Source organism: Cyphomyrmex costatus, unplaced genomic scaffold (genome assembly GCF_001594065.2).
Source record: "Cyphomyrmex costatus isolate MS0001 unplaced genomic scaffold, Ccosl1.0 scaffold114, whole genome shotgun sequence".
Taxonomy (NCBI): domain Eukaryota; kingdom Metazoa; phylum Arthropoda; class Insecta; order Hymenoptera; family Formicidae; genus Cyphomyrmex; species Cyphomyrmex costatus.
The window spans coordinates 107,368-123,211 of record NW_017275108.1 but is presented as its reverse complement, the minus strand read 5'-3'; the positions used below and the strand labels follow the sequence as shown (position 1 = coordinate 123,211).

Genomic DNA, 15,844 nt, shown 5'->3' with positions numbered 1-15,844 from the left:
AATTATTTTAAATGTAATTTACTTCTGACTTTTACTTCGCCCTTTTAATTTATGTTGAATACTTTCATCAAAATTAATGGCATATTATTTTACCTTGATTTATTTAATGTATAGATTAGACGTTATATTAATTAGGAATTACGCGATCGACGTAATCAATAATTTTTTCAACTCCAATCTGTTTTCCACGTGATTTATCTAGGTACTATTAATAGAAAAAATATTTTCTGCGTATCACTTAGGCCGGTATTCATAGTCGGTTCTTATTTCAAGACTGTCGTAAGTAATGTTTTAAGATGCTAAAGCGGCCCTCTGATTGGTTCGTAACTCCTCAAGACTGAATTTAAGACGGTCTTGAATATAAGAACTGACTATGAATACCGCCCTTAGAGATATGCCTTCGACTTCATTTTCACTATCGCTCGAGTCGGAACTGTCATCGGAACTTTCATCATTTTTCTTTAAAAGTATTAAAGAAGAAATTACAATTATTAGAAATTGTTTATTGACGTCTTGTATAGCGTCCATCTTGGAACTCGCATAGCTCGCACAGGAAACCGGTCCGAATTCATAAGCGCTTCATGCGTGTTATGCGCGCATTGAAAAAACGGAACAATTTCAAAGTGTTGTGCATTAAGCGGGGAGCACATACTTTTGCATAACGCATAAAGCATGTGCATAAGGAATTTCATTGGTCCATTTTCTTATGCATGAGTCAATGGACCAATCAAATTCTTTATGTATATGGTTTATGCGTTATGTAAAAGTCTGTGCTCCCCGCTTAAGAGCCCCAACACAGACTTTTGCATAACGCATGAAGCATGTGCATAAGGAATTTCATTGGCCCATTTTCTTATGCATGAGTCAATGGACCAATCAAATTCTTTATGTATATGTATTATGCGTTATGTAAAAGTCTGTGCTCCCCGCTTAAGTATTGCAGTCCACGCGCTTCATGCGCGACTCGGAACGCACTCTAGGACTCTAGCCCTAACTACGTTAAAAAATTTCTCTTTTCATTTTTCATTCTAGGGAAAGTTTCATGATTCGATCGATACCCCGGTGTCCGTTCGTGATTCGGGCTACGCCATTTTCGTGGGCATTGCATCACTCCTTTGTTTTCATATTTATTTTTGTATGCATATTATTTCTTTTTGGTACGACTGGTCACGTTAATCCGGTTACGCCGGAACCTGGGCCATTTAAATTTAAGAAGAAGGCGTTAACTTGCAAGTGACTCTGGTACTGCAAATAAATTAACGGAGAATTGGCGAGTTGTACGTATGTATGTACATGTATACATACATATACAAAGGACGTACTTAAGGGAGAAGATATTCTAACCAGGGGAAATCCAACGAAATAGCGAGTGGTAAAATGGATGAGGCTAAATTTCTGAAAAGGTGAGAAGAAGCCATCGCCTCTGCATCTGTTGAAGGATATTTGTAGTTTGTCAACGCGTAATTCTTGTACGAGTAAATTGCAGTAGTATTTGTAAAATCAATTCAAGTTACACAAATTTTGCACAATTATAAATGTCTTATTAAATTATAATGCAGTAAACTTAAGGTGCATCCCGCTTTCCGTTTTCAGTGGTAGGCATCATTTATTTTTGTTTAACTCGACGTAGAGACACAGAGACTGAGGCTGAGTTATAATGGTTACATTTACACAGAGACTTATTTTACGATATAATATTTTAGAGCGGCGCTCATCGGAAAATAAGGGATGCTTTCCACGTATGACACAAATTGTAACACAGTATTACACTGTGTTGCAGTGACAGGATGCTGCTTGGAACACATGTTTCACATAGTACACAACAAATCTTATTTAACCACAATTTACTTGATACAATCTTAACTTAATATTTATAATCTATTGAATGCTAGTAATGCCTACATATCAATAACGGTTTCAGATTTTGTACTCTTATTACTTTGGCTGCAATCATTTTATCACATTAGATCAAACACATTAGATATTATTTATTTATTTAATTTTAATAACATCAATGAGCTAGTTAGGATTGTTACGTTAAATTTAACAGGATGCCACTATAAAACATGCTTTTCTTTTTTATGGTTAGTAGTTCTAGTGACACAGCATGGTAAAACTTGAGTGCTTTTCAGCAAGGACACAATCAGATACTGTATAACATAAGGAATCGTTTCATCCTTGTTTAACATAGGCAAACAACAAGGATGTAATAATTCTCTGTGTTATACTGTGTCTGATTGTGTTCTTGCTAGAAAGTATTCACAGATGATATAGGGTTACTCTCACCAACTGTTTGTGTCAAGAAGTCTAAATAATTGAAAGTCAAAGTAAATACATGGTGTAAACGTTGTACAGCCAATAACCCAAGACCCCCAAGATATTAATAAACATCTATATCTTGTAATATGCTTGCTAATTTTAACTAACCATCCAGTAACTACAGTATACTTATTGTTAGTGGTTGATTTTATTAGACTAACCATGTTTAAAAAAACTTAAACATGTTTACCTATTATTCCATAAAAGCTATTAGTTTTCTAAAACTACAAATTGACATTACAAGAGTAGACCAAAAATATTTAAATTGTCATGATATCACCTTAATATCTGTATAATGTCTCCCAGTGAGAAATGACAATGTAATCGACGTCAAATCGACATCAATTTGATGTTAATTTTATTATCATTTCTCACTGGGCTATATTCTATAATTGTTATATAGTTGTAAATAGTTATGGTTGTAAGAATTAATCAGTTATTTTTTTCATCTTTAACTGTGATTATAATTTATTTACAACTATAACCATTTGCAATTATGCTTATAGCTATTGTGGAACAGGTATAATCATGGGCGTCCATAGGATTTTTTCCAAGAGGGCATGATTTAAAATATAATAATAATAGTAATATTAATAATATTATTATATGTATATAATTACTAGACTGTAGATATTTATACAAAAATATTTAACTGAATATTTTGCATAAAATGCATATTTTCCATAAACTTTACATATTTTATATAATTTTCAAGTAGGTATATAGTATGATTATATCATAATTATATGATGGAATACATAGCTAATTCGAGTTTCCGCAAAGACAGTAGGCATTTAAAGGGAAATCTATTTTCGGATTCATTTTGATGTTTTGCGAGTATATCTGAGACTAGAATTGAGAAAAAAAGTCAAATGATAATCTTACATATCCGAAGTGTTGTCTCCGCGAAATTGAGTAACGGCTCCGTTTAAAATCGGAAGAATAATATCGATGACTATGAGTTGTCAATTTTGATTACGTGATCTATTTTAACGCTAAAAATAAGCATCAAGAAGTGTCAGCATGAAAAGGCATGTTAAGATCTCACCACACACGCTTTTATTCGGCGCGCGCGCCTGTTGCCCGAGGGGGGGGGGGGGGAAGAGGGCAAATGCCCCCTTGCACCTCCCTGTGGACGCCCATGAGTGTAATACATATTTTAGCATAATGATGGATATTTGATAGACAACAATGATGAATTGCTTACAGCATGAGTGCAAAAACAGAATTCACCCATATATTTACACATTATTATATTGATGTTTAGGAAGGTAAGATCTGGAACATTGGATGTTCATCCAACAGAGAAGGCTCTGGTAGTTAATTATGATGTTGAGGCGTTGATATTGGGGGAACTAGGTGATCCTATGCTCGGCGATCGCAAGGCACGTTTTTTTTATATAAATAAATGATTGACTTGCGAGACCTATTATATGTTTATCATTGTGTATAGGAATGTCAAAAGATAATTAGATTGAAGAGCTTGAACACCGATACTAATGTTTCTCTCTTAGCCAAGGAGGTAATGGAAAAGTGTTCGTTGATACACGAATCTAAGTTGCATGAGGTTGAGCAGTTAATATATTATCTACAAAATCGTCGGACCAATGATATCAGTACAGGTAATATAACATGATTTTTATGTTTGCTATTTTTATGTTAGAGATTCTACAAGTTTAATAAATTTATAATTTTCTTAGGTAGTGATAGTAATTCCCAGTCACTAAGACCAGCATCGTCGAATTCAGTAATCACAGAGAACAGTGAGATTGAACGTGCAGTCATTAGTAACATTGACAGTTATATTGAATTATTATATGAAGAAATACCAGGAAAAATTAAAGCTTCATCATTAATTTTACAATTAGCGAGGATACCTGATAATCTTTTAGAATTGACAAAAAATGGTAATCTTTGTGTTGCACATACATTTTTTTTCTAAAAATAATTTTAGATAATTTTAATTTGATTCATAATAGTAATAAGAAAATTATATATCATTAAAAATATATTTGTGAGATTAACTACAATAAATGAGATTATCTATTTGTTCATACAGAATCATTATTAAGTGCATTAGCTAGAGTTCTCAGAGAAGATTGGCGGCGCAGCATAGAACTATCCACGAATATCATTTATATCTTTTTTTGTTTCTCAACGTATAGTCAGTTTCATAACATTGTGCTTGAATACAGAGTAAGTTGCAAATATTGATAAAACTTAGAAGGATTAGATAATCTTTGGAACTATATTTACATTATTCACATTTTTCTTTTTCATGTACAGACCGGTTCTCTTTGTATGGACATAATTGATTTTGAATTACGTCGCTATGACCAGTGGAAGGAGGACATGGAGAAACGTCGGAAACAGTTTGAGAACATCACTGGTCTAACGTTTTTTCCAGCGGGTAATAATGATAATTATGACAGGAAGATTAGAATCATCGATGATATTTGGAATATAGAAGGCCCATTAGATTATGAGGTCAAGAGACGCTCTGCGGAAGTATCTTCTGTAACTGTCTCTGAAAGTGATATTAAGAAGTTGAAGGAGGAACTAGAAAAAAGTCGCAAGAAGTTCAAAAGTTTGACTAAGAAGCAAGAGCAACTGCTACGAGTTGCATTTTATCTACTGTTAAATATTGCCGAAAACGCTATGGAAGTCGAAAAAAAAATGCGTAAAAAAAATGTCATCAGTATGCTGATTAAAACGTTAGACAGGGCCAACACAGACTTGTTGATCCTGGTTGTTACATTTTTGAAAAAGTTATCCATCTTTCGCGAAAACAAAGATCTTATGGTAATATTTTATATAAATATATAAATGTCACGAATAAATACATCTTATACTTAAATGTAAATTTACATCACATTTGCAGATAGAAGAAAATATTATAGACAAATTACCGAGACTTTTACAAAACAATAATACTGATCTTGTGCTGAGCACCTTAAAATTGTTATTTAATCTCTCTTTTGATACTAAATTGAGAGCAAGAATGATTAGAGTGGGTATGTTACCAAAATGGATAAAGTTGCTTAGCCAAGGTAAGATTTCTGTTTCAAAAAATATTGATGTATATACTCTCGTTTTTACGATATTACAATAATATGTAAAAAATGAAAATTCTACATAATCTTCAACATGCGTGCGTGCATATATAAATTCTAAATATATTATCAATGTTATGTTCATAGCTGATATAAAAAATAAGAGCACAATTGTAGGACTACTCTATCATGCCAGTATGGATGACAAAGTGAAAGCAATGTTCATAAATACAGATTGTATTTCAATGGTACATAAAAATCTATAGTTTTGATATAAATTTAACAAACTGGAAACTATAGACTATAATATTTGTATATTCCACTTAGGTAACAAACATGATATTAAATTCTGAGGATGAACATGTAAGATCTGAATTAATAGCTCTCGGCATAAATTTAGCTATTAATAATAAGAATGCGCAACTGATGGTGGAGAACAATCGTTTGCAAGGTCTCATAAAAATTGCATTTAAAAATCAAGATGCCCTTATAATGAAGATGATTAGAAATATTTCCCAACACGATTCAACAAAGGAAAATTTTGTCGTAAGTCAAAACATTAATGTTAAAATTAATATATAACAACTACAACTATTATCGTAATTTTCACTTGTATATATATTTCTTTTTTCTTTTTAAAAGGAATTTGTGGGTGATTTTGCAATGGCTTTGACTCAATCTGATTCTCAAGACTTTGTACTGGAAGTGATTGGCGTGTTAGGCAATTTGGAATTGCCTGATTTGGATTATTCTCAAATCATTCAACGCTGTAATCTTATACCATGGATACGTAATAATTTGGTTCCAGGTAAATCCCTTTCTCTTTTATGTTATTCTTATTTTGTTCTTTGTATTTAATGTTAATAAATAGAATTTAAAGGTAATATTAAATCTTAAAAAAATGATATAATTATTAAAGGTAATATTAAATCTTAATCTCTATTTTGTTATATCGATTTTTATATCTATAGGTAAAGTGCAAGATGATGTAGTTCTTGAGATTGTCATATTTCTCGGCACTTCAGCCCGTGATGAAGATTGTGCTCGTTTGTTATGTAAGGCTGATATACTTCTCTCTCTTATCGAACTCCTTAAAGGTATGCATGTATTAAAAAGCAAACGTATGTAAAAAAAACAACCATACATATTTGTAGGTACATTTTTAATTGTACGTTTATGGGAAACAAGCATTATTTTCAATATATAATATCATTACAGCCAAGCAAGAGGATGATGAAATGGTTTTACAAATTATTTACATTTTTTATCAAATTGCAAAACATGATTCAACCCGAGATTATTTGATTCGAGAGACTGGTAATGGTAATATATAATCAATTTTCTCAGTTATTACATATTTAGATATAAAAACGCATAAAATAACATGGCAGATGTTGTAAATATATATTTAAACTGGAGACTCTAATAAGAGTCTGGACATGAGCCGCAGTTTTATGTGCAGGATAGTAATTTTAACAAACGGCAAGGAAGAAGGACACACATTTACTATTTTTTCTCTTTTTTTTTTTTTAATTTGTTCTTTTTCTTATTTATTTCTTTTTTTCTCTTTCAGAAATTGGTAAAACATGATGGCTTAAAACGGACCAATCAAAATTAATTAACTCGTATCCATATCATGGTCTTTTATACAATTATTATGCTAGAGGTGTATTCTGATTCTCATCTGAGATTTAACGTTCAGTAAATAACAAGGATGACATATATGAGAACATCCAAGGAGAACATCTCAAGTGGAAATTGGAACACCTCAGAAATCTAAACATGCTATAGAGAGTTTTCCACAAAGGACACAAGCGACACTTGTTATTCGCCAACGTTAAACAAATAACATTTTTTCTTGGTTGCACTATCATCCACCAGTGCAACACTTAGACAGTGCAACGTGTTTTCTTGATTGGTGGTAGGCGAACTCATTCAATGTAACGTGTTTCCGTGGCTATAGTGTAGTGCAAATTTTATGCACGAAGTTGGGTTTTGCTACACGATCTTAAAGGGACGGTGTAAAGGAAAGCTAGGACTCCATGTATGCGGTGAGCTGCGGCAAACGCATGCGGTGACCAATCAGGAGCCAGGCGCATGCCGCATCCGGCAGAAGTCCGGCATGCGTCTGGCTCCTGATTGGTCACTGCATGCGTTTGCCGCAGCTCACCGCATACATGGAGTTTTAGCTTCAGTGTGATAATTCAAATTTGAAAATGGAAGTCAACCGGCAGCAGAATTAAACGCGATAGTATGAAATGTGCACCATGGTATATGTACATTAGTGTAGTGCGAGGTTACACTCAGTGTATTCCAAGAGAAAACGCTAAAATATGAAATGATCACTGTGTTGGAAAACTCCCCTAGACTGCTAACTCCCCACATTTCTTTACGTAAAAGCGCTGTTTGCGCGATTAGGGCTGCGGTCCATTTAGCTTTAAATGCTACAGAGCATTTGTAGCACTAACATGACTGGTCTATTTAACGCTTCGGAACGCTTCCAGCAATTCTAATACGTCATCGTTTTTGCTCCCGTTGCCTCATCTCGGAAAGTGGGTTGGCTGGCAACCAAGATGTGTAGAATAAAACCATCACATGACCGCACGTACAGAAAAAAGATACCAACAAGTTGTCAGCCTCTCCATGATTGATTTGAAGATTGTACACCTTTCTGTGATTGGTTTAAGATATCGTACATCTTTCTGTCAATTCGATGCGTAGACCTTATTTTGGTATATCTTTAGCAACTAAATCAGTATGAGTATATCTTTAGCAAAAAAAATTTTTGGCAACAGTTAAAGGGACAGAGTTAGCAATCCAGTGTAATAATTATATAGAAGTCTACGGTCTCTAATAATCTAGAGACCGCAAATTTCTATATATTGCACTTAAATTAATAATGGACTCCTTATATTTCAATAAAAATGAAGAAAATATAATTTGGCTAAAAAGGAGTGCGCGCAGTAAGAAATGCGCAAAAAAAGTCAAGTACAAGTGTTGCTTGTGTCCTTTGCTGGAAAGTTACCTATGGCATGTTTAGATTTCCAGGTGTGTTCTTTTCATTTGGGTTCTCCTCGGATGTCATATATGTCATCCTTGTTATTTACCGACTGTCAATAAAAAAAATTATTTAATAAAACCAGGAAGTAAGATATAAGGAGACTCCACTCCGTAAAATAAAAGTGGACCCATTTTAGGTTTCGAGTTCAGCTTCCGATTCTGATGAGTGCGAGTAAGAAAAATGATCATTTCTCTTACTCGCACTCATTATGCGCAGCACTACTAAATTCACGAGCGCTGCGAGTGTCGAGAATCGGAAACGGAACTCGAAACCTAAAATGGGTTCATGTCTTGTAGACTGGCGAGACCGAGTGGAGTCTCCTTATATCTTCCTTCATGAATAAAACATAAGATATGTAAAAATATAATTAATGTGAATTCTCACGGACTCTCCAAATTCAAACAATAAACAAAATAATTCTTCAAAGGCGAATGAGAGTACAGCGATGTTGTTGGGTCGCAAACAAAAAGTAGTCTGATCCTTAAACAATCCTTTTCTTCAAATAAAATCTTCAAAACGTTTCGACTTATTTTAAGTCATCTTTAGTTAAAGATATCCATAAATGATCAATACATCTAGCAAGTGAGTCCTATCCAATTGACAGATCAGACGAACTATGTCTTGCAAGATCCAAAGATTGTCATAAGTACAAAAATTGAGAATTAATTAAAGATATTTAGATCAATCATCTTCACAATGCTTATGTTGGATATTAAAGACTTTAAAAATTAACACATTTACATTTATTTAAACATATTTTGAAATGTATGCGAAGTAGGAAGGTTCATAATTAATATCGTGGTAAATGTGTTAATTTTGACTCACTTGCTAGATGTATTGATCATTTATGGATATCTTTAACTGAAGATGACTTAAAATAAGTCGAAACGTTTTAAAGATTTTATTTGAATAAAAGGATTTTTTAAGGATCCGACTACTTTTTGTTTGCGACCCAACAACATCGCTGTACTCTCATTCGCCTTTGAAGAATTATTTTGTTTATAAGATATGTAGTTCCATCGACGTTTGAACGTTTCGACTATTCATTTTAGTCATCCTCGGCAAAATATTAACATGGAATCTCCAAGTATTCGTCAGGAAGCACAATTATCGGTCAAAGAAATTCCATGTTTGTTGATAACGAAATTATGTTATCAAACGGATTCAAGAAAATCCACAAAAGAAAGATACATAGTCACTTAATATTAATCTCCAATAATAAAATAAATTTAGTAATAACCTTGTCAAATTCAAAAATTTTAAGAAAATTGTCCAAACTGCCATATTCTGATTGACTCTGAACTCGATGATTGACTTATGCCTGTTTCCACCAATGCAGATTAACTTTAATCTCGGTTTAACTTACTGTTAATCTTTTTCTAATTTTTAGAATTAGAAAAAGATGAAGAGCAAATTGAACCATGATTAAAATTAATCTGCATTGGTGGAAATGGACATTAATGTAACTACATATATTATGTTTTATTATTAAATAATTTTTTTTCTACAAATTTTTGCGCACTCTTTTTACCGCACTGACTCCTTTTTAGCCAAATTATACTTTATTTATTTAAATAAATTATGCAAATTTGTATTATTTACAGAAGCTCCCGGATATCTAATCGATTTAATGCACGATAAAAACTCTGCAATAAGAAAAGTCTGTGATACATGCTTAGATGTCATTGCTGTGAGTAACTAAGAATGTATTTTCTCGTTTTCATAAATTTTTAAATAGTACGTTAATAATACAAATAAAAATAATTTGTGATGTTATAAGGATTACTAATTGTTCAACTTATTCTAGATATGCGACAAGAATTGGGCAGTTCGCATAAAGGTGGAAAAGTTCCGATCGCATAATCAGCAATGGTTGGAAATGGTTGAGTCGATAGGAACAGATTCGATCAATCATATGTTACCGGATGATGACGATGACAGTTTATCTCCATTTATCAGCGGTGATCTACTAAAACATACTATATTATTTCCCTCTGGTAATATTTATTTTTTCTTTTTTATGAAGTTATTATTCAGCATATATTTATAATAGGTCATCATGCTCACGTAGGTAATACTGCATCATTTAATATGGATGATGGATTTTCAATTATGAAACATTCATCGGAGTCATCTGAAAATCCTAGTCGGCCTGTCAGTAGGTACATATCCAATGATGCATATACATTCGATGCGACATGCAGTGCATCAATAAATGAATTATGATTACATGACAGACTAATTATTTATGTATATTTTTTAGATATCGAGATCTCGACGAAATAGGTGAACTCATGGCTCGTTCTAAGTCTCGCATGTCCGTTGCTTCAGGTATAGAAGATTTATATTATAATTCTAGAGTAAAATTCAGTGAGTCAGATAGTTCTCATATATTAATCTGAAAATTAATCCGAATGTCCTGATATAGATACATGAATTAATTTTTCAAAGATATCTAGAATATTTTCATTATATTCAATGGAAAAAAATGTTTGCTACTATATTACAAAGACACGCTTGCTTAAACAGATTTTATTATATGTATTATAGACAGTTTTTACCTCATAGTGCCAGTATCCGAACTCTGATTAATGGAATCGACTGATTAGGTTAATTAGAGTTTGTGAGATCGGTCCATAGTCAAATATTTTAGTGCCTTTTATTTGTTTACGTATTATTTGTATACATATGAATAATATTTATTTATAAGAATTGGCTTTGTACTCTGATGCGTATAATACTATCAAATAATGATACTAAGTCTATTCAGATCTCTTTTATCATGTGATAGGCTTCAAACAGTCAAAATAGTGTGTAATGTATGTGGTTAAATGCAACATACTTATGATAGTTCAGAGATTTCTCGTAATATTTACATTGTTAATATCAAAATTAATAAGGAGACATGGTGTATGAAATTACCAAACAATTTAATTTGCGTTGCACTTGATACAATCATTTCATCCTTGTTGTGTATCGAATGTTGAACAAGGACAAATAATATTCACGAACATTGTAAGCACCAAATGGTACGCATTTTTTGAGTAAGAGATGAAATTGTATGTATAGATATATTCTGCGATAGCAACTTTTCTTATTTATTGCGTATAACATATTGTGCAATAAGTATAGGCATATGTTCACTTTCTTTAGAAAGTAATCAAAGTTCAAACATATGTATTATGTACAGTTAGTAACTGAAAGACTGCAACATTTTCTTTTCAATGGGTTTCGAAATGCAGCCTTGCTTACCGAATAATTAGTTTTTATTTACGGACTCGTAAATAAAAACCAATCGCTCGATGGAGTAGGCTGTATTCCAAGACCCATTGAAAACAAAGTGTTGCAATTTTTTAGTTGTCGACAATACATTTTGTGTTGTCTTTTGTTTTCATTGCATCTCTTGTCCTTTAGTTATTAACTTATCACACTTAAATTAACATAAGAGTAAGATATTTTATTATATCATCAACATGACTTATAGCTATATATCAATTATCTTCTATTTTATCGTGATAAAATAAATAAATTGAATCTTATAGAAATTTATTATCAGTGTGTAGTGATTTACTTAAAAATATTTTCCTTATACATACATAATCCGATTCCTCTCATTCAACAAGAAACTAAATACTTCGCTTGATTTTGATTTTTGATCGCCAGATTTGCAATATCGTAATTTAACAAATACAAAACAATTTAAAAGGATTTATGTAATATAAAACATGTACTTTTATTAACAAGAAAAAGTTAACGATGTATTTTTATCTTATTATTTGAACTTAAATTTCTTCGTATAACGACTTTACTTTTCGGTCGAAATACAACAGTATAACTATTGTCTCCGTCAGTCAAGAAAGTATGCTCTTTCAAATCGAAGCTAATAGGACTGTCTGCAAATCCTTGTATGTCTAAACTAATCCATGGTAAAGCATCTTGTGATAATACATACTGTTTTAGAGTATTATATACTTCTTGGATCTTTTGTCGTGTGAAAAATCCAGTCCACTGTAAATACTGCACCTGTCTAACATGTATGAAAGGAGAAGAGCACTGATATGTACTTGCATAATTATCTTCTCCCTTAGTAGATCTAAAAATGTTACAGTTATCATTGTTACATTTCTATGGCATGTTACTAATCATCATAAAACTATTTTAAAATGACCGTACAGATCACCATCAATGCTGAAGACTCCAAGCCATTCAAAGAAATCGATATCGGTGTTATTATATGTGTTCTCATAAGTAGGTATTGTTAATGAATATTTGGTTTTTTGGGAAAATTTCTGGCAACAAAGAGAAACGCTATAATTGCGTGCGTGAAACCATGCTGCTACAGACGACGGGCATAAACTGATCTCTGAAATATTAAAATAATGGTGTAAGAAAATGTATCTATATGTATAGGTACACATACAAATATTATATTGTGTATTTAAAAGAAAAAGGTAGAAATGTATGTGAACCTGGTGGATCCCATGATACTATAACATCAAACTTCTGGGTCAGTCGTTCTTCCAACGCTATCCGAACTCTATCGTAATTCTTTTTACCAGGAATGAAACTGTCATTTGTTAGATCAATTCTCACTACTTCGATGTACATTGAAAAAAGAAACATTAAAATTTTTATATAAAAAGACATACATATATGTATACATAAGAAGTAACTGATATATTAGTTCTTTATTGCTGAACTTTTGCACCAGTTCATCTTTTTTCCTTTTTTCTTCTCCTGGAGAGAAAAGGAAGAAAGATGAACTAGTGCAAAAGTTCAGCAATAAAGAACAGACCTATTATTAAGTAAAGGTGCCAGTACAAAGTGAACATACATAAAGTATGTAACGATGCCCCCCTAAAAAAGCATCGTTCCTATGGTGCCATCAAAAAAGGGGCAATGCGCCTGTAGATATATTAAATAATAATTCGCAAAGACAGCAGTCGCCGAAACCGCCAGTCTCGTCGGAAGATGCCGACCGTCGCCGGGGACCGCCGATCGGAAATCTTCTCTCCCACGAAAAACCGATCGGCGGAAAATATCGAAGCCGACCGGAGGATTGCGAACGAGACTGGCGGCTCTGTATAAAATACCGCGTCGACTACGCGACGCAGCCTTTTTGCCTATCACCAGCCTTCCAGTACACTTTCCAGTACACTTTCACCGGCTCCTTCTCAGTGCTCCGAGACCGCTTTCCGAGACCTGCTCGTTCCGACGAACCTAAGGGGTAGGGCGTACCCTGCCTCTGCCGGGTGTTCTCGGCCGCCGGACGAACCGTCGACGTTCCGATCTCCGAGCACGCACCGCGTTGTTCCGACGAACCTAGGGGGTAGGGCGTACCCTGCCTCTGCCGGGCGTTCTCGGCCGCCGGACAACCGCTGCAGTTATTCCTACAAACCTCCGCACACTCTTCTTTCCCTATCCCGAATATCCCGTTCCGATAACCAGCATTCGAAAGGGGGTAGGGCGCTCTCTGCTTCTGTCGAGTGTTCTCGGCCGCTGGTTATCGGATCCTTTTCCTTATTATTCTCAATCATCTTCGAAAATACGCGTCGCGCCGAGTTTCCTTTTCTGGCGTATACCCGCGTTCCACCGCGTCGCTAATCGCCGCCCGCGAGGCCGCGCCGACCGTCTTTTATTTCGCGGATAAGCAAACCGCCGTAAAACTCGCGACCGTTTGTAAATATTTCGCGCGATTAGAATTAAGTCTCGTTGTATTGTCCGCGTCCGCCTTGCGATTATATATACATATATATTTCTTCGTCCGTATCATCGTGATTCGCGTCCGTTTTCTGTATTATATTTTCTTTATGTTATATCTTCGTGTATTATAATATCTTCGCTTTTGTTGTAATAAATTGTGTTCGTCATCAAACTATCACTTTTATATTATTTCTTTTCTTCTGCAATTTCCGAATTATCACGTATTTCCGAAACACCGATCCGACGCGAATACTCCTCCTGCCGAACTTCTTTTACGCGACGCGCATCTTATTTCAACCGATGAGCTAGTCCGAGCGTAAAATCATATTACATATGTATATGCGTAAAATAAGGTTGTTACAAATATATGTAACTTTCGGTCGATTTTCGAATCGCCTCCGTCTTCTGCTATCTCCTTCACCTCACCGCGCGCGGTCCAAATGCCGCACGACGCTCGAGCGACATTTGATCTGCGCGCGGGGCGGAGAAGTGAGGGGAACAGCGGAAGACGGAAGGGATTCGAAAATCGGTCGAAAATTACATACACTTTATGTATGTTCATTTTGTACTGGCATCTTTCATTAATAATATATCAGTTACTTTTCATGGTAAAATATTATTATTAGATAAAAAGGTTTAGATTTTTGCAAGGTTGGGTAAGTTAATATTTTTTTTTAACTGAATAAGTTAAAGTTAATGGCTTTACAAAATTAATAAAGTTAAGTTAAAAGTTGAAGGAATAAAAAATTAACTTAACGCAAGTTAAGTCAATATTGAATTAACTCAAGGTGAAAAAAAGTTAATTTCGAAAAAAATAATTTTTTAGATCAAAATGTCCTAATTTTTCTTAAAATAAGATTAAACAACTACAATATAGATCATTAAGTAAATTAAACTTTTAATTTTTTTATTCATATGTGATATAAGTATATAACACATAACGATATAACTATATAAGTTATATAATTTTAGAAAAACAGCCAGCACATAGAAAAGATACAAGAGTGATTACATTTTTAAAAATTACATTTTAATTTAAAAATAAACTATCAATAAAAATACAACGTATCGATAATGACAAAATATTAAATAATAACAAAACTCATAGTTCCTCAGAATCATATACATTGCAGAACCACATGTAAAAATTAATAATAATAATAATAATTCGAGATGATATTAAACTAGTGCATACACTAGTTTAATATCATCTCGAATTATTATTATTATTATTATTAATGGTTCATAAACCAATCAGAGAGCCATATTAGCATCTTAAGACATTCCTTGAGATTAGACTATGTTCGGACTATGGATTCCGGCCTTAGTCTTATTAAATCTTATTATTTTTCTAATATATTTAAAAGAGATAAAAAAATTTTTTAATTTAAATAAAAGTTAAAAAGTTAACGTTTAAAAGTAATTCAGTTAAGTTAAAATTTAATAAATTTAAAATTAACTAAGTTAAATTAAAAGTTATTAACTTTTTAACTTTTTTTTTAACTTTTAACGTTTTAACTAGTTACTAATGCCCAATCCTGGATTTTTGAGTATCCTTTTTTGAACATGGCTTGAACTTTTCATTTTCACGATGATTTTTTTCGGATATCATTTAGTTTTTAGAGTACAAATATATTACAAATATATAAAAAAATGATTTAAAAATATTATATAACGAAAGAGAGTGAAATACGGCAAAAGAGAGGGG

General features: G+C 33.1%; 2 protein-coding genes across 2 annotated transcripts in view; one reads left to right on the top strand and one right to left on the bottom strand.

Annotated features, from left to right (window-relative positions):
• The first annotated feature begins 1,043 nt into the window (after nucleotides 1–1,043).
• Kap3 (kinesin associated protein 3) lies at nucleotides 1,044–11,082 on the top strand. The gene is made up of 16 exons (XM_018544253.1): nucleotides 1,044–1,403; nucleotides 3,587–3,704; nucleotides 3,773–3,941; nucleotides 4,020–4,226; nucleotides 4,379–4,515; nucleotides 4,606–5,121; nucleotides 5,201–5,369; nucleotides 5,520–5,620; nucleotides 5,700–5,918; nucleotides 6,015–6,180; nucleotides 6,344–6,469; nucleotides 6,591–6,695; nucleotides 10,038–10,123; nucleotides 10,241–10,430; nucleotides 10,505–10,595; nucleotides 10,697–11,082. The coding sequence occupies exons 1-16, from the start codon at nucleotides 1,378–1,380 to the stop codon at nucleotides 10,833–10,835; spliced, it is 2,565 nt and encodes an 854-aa protein (XP_018399755.1). The 5' UTR covers nucleotides 1,044–1,377; the 3' UTR covers nucleotides 10,836–11,082.
• Nucleotides 11,083–12,183: 1,101 nt separating this feature from the next.
• The window catches only part of LOC108777339 (ribonuclease P protein subunit p40), a 66,712-nt gene continuing 63,051 nt past the window's right edge, over nucleotides 12,184–15,844 (bottom strand). The window contains exons 4-6 of the mRNA XM_018544193.1: nucleotides 12,903–13,028; nucleotides 12,607–12,796; nucleotides 12,184–12,526 (exon numbers count right to left, since the gene is read on the bottom strand). Coding sequence (XP_018399695.1) covers nucleotides 12,184–12,526; nucleotides 12,607–12,796; nucleotides 12,903–13,028 — 659 coding nt within the window. The remainder of the gene's footprint in view (nucleotides 12,527–12,606; nucleotides 12,797–12,902; nucleotides 13,029–15,844) is intronic.

What these genes read in the sequence shown, in the direction of transcription:
- Kap3 (XM_018544253.1), top strand. Translation starts at nt 1,378, where the DNA reads ATGGATGAGGCTAAATTTCTGAAAAG. An exon ending in TTTAGAATTGACAAAAAATG is followed by an intron (nt 4,227 to 4,378) that starts GTAATCTTTGTG and finishes TTGTTCATACAG; the next exon opens with AATCATTATTAAGTGCATTA. An exon ending in CCTAGTCGGCCTGTCAGTAG is followed by an intron (nt 10,596 to 10,696) that starts GTACATATCCAA and finishes TATATTTTTTAG; the next exon opens with ATATCGAGATCTCGACGAAA.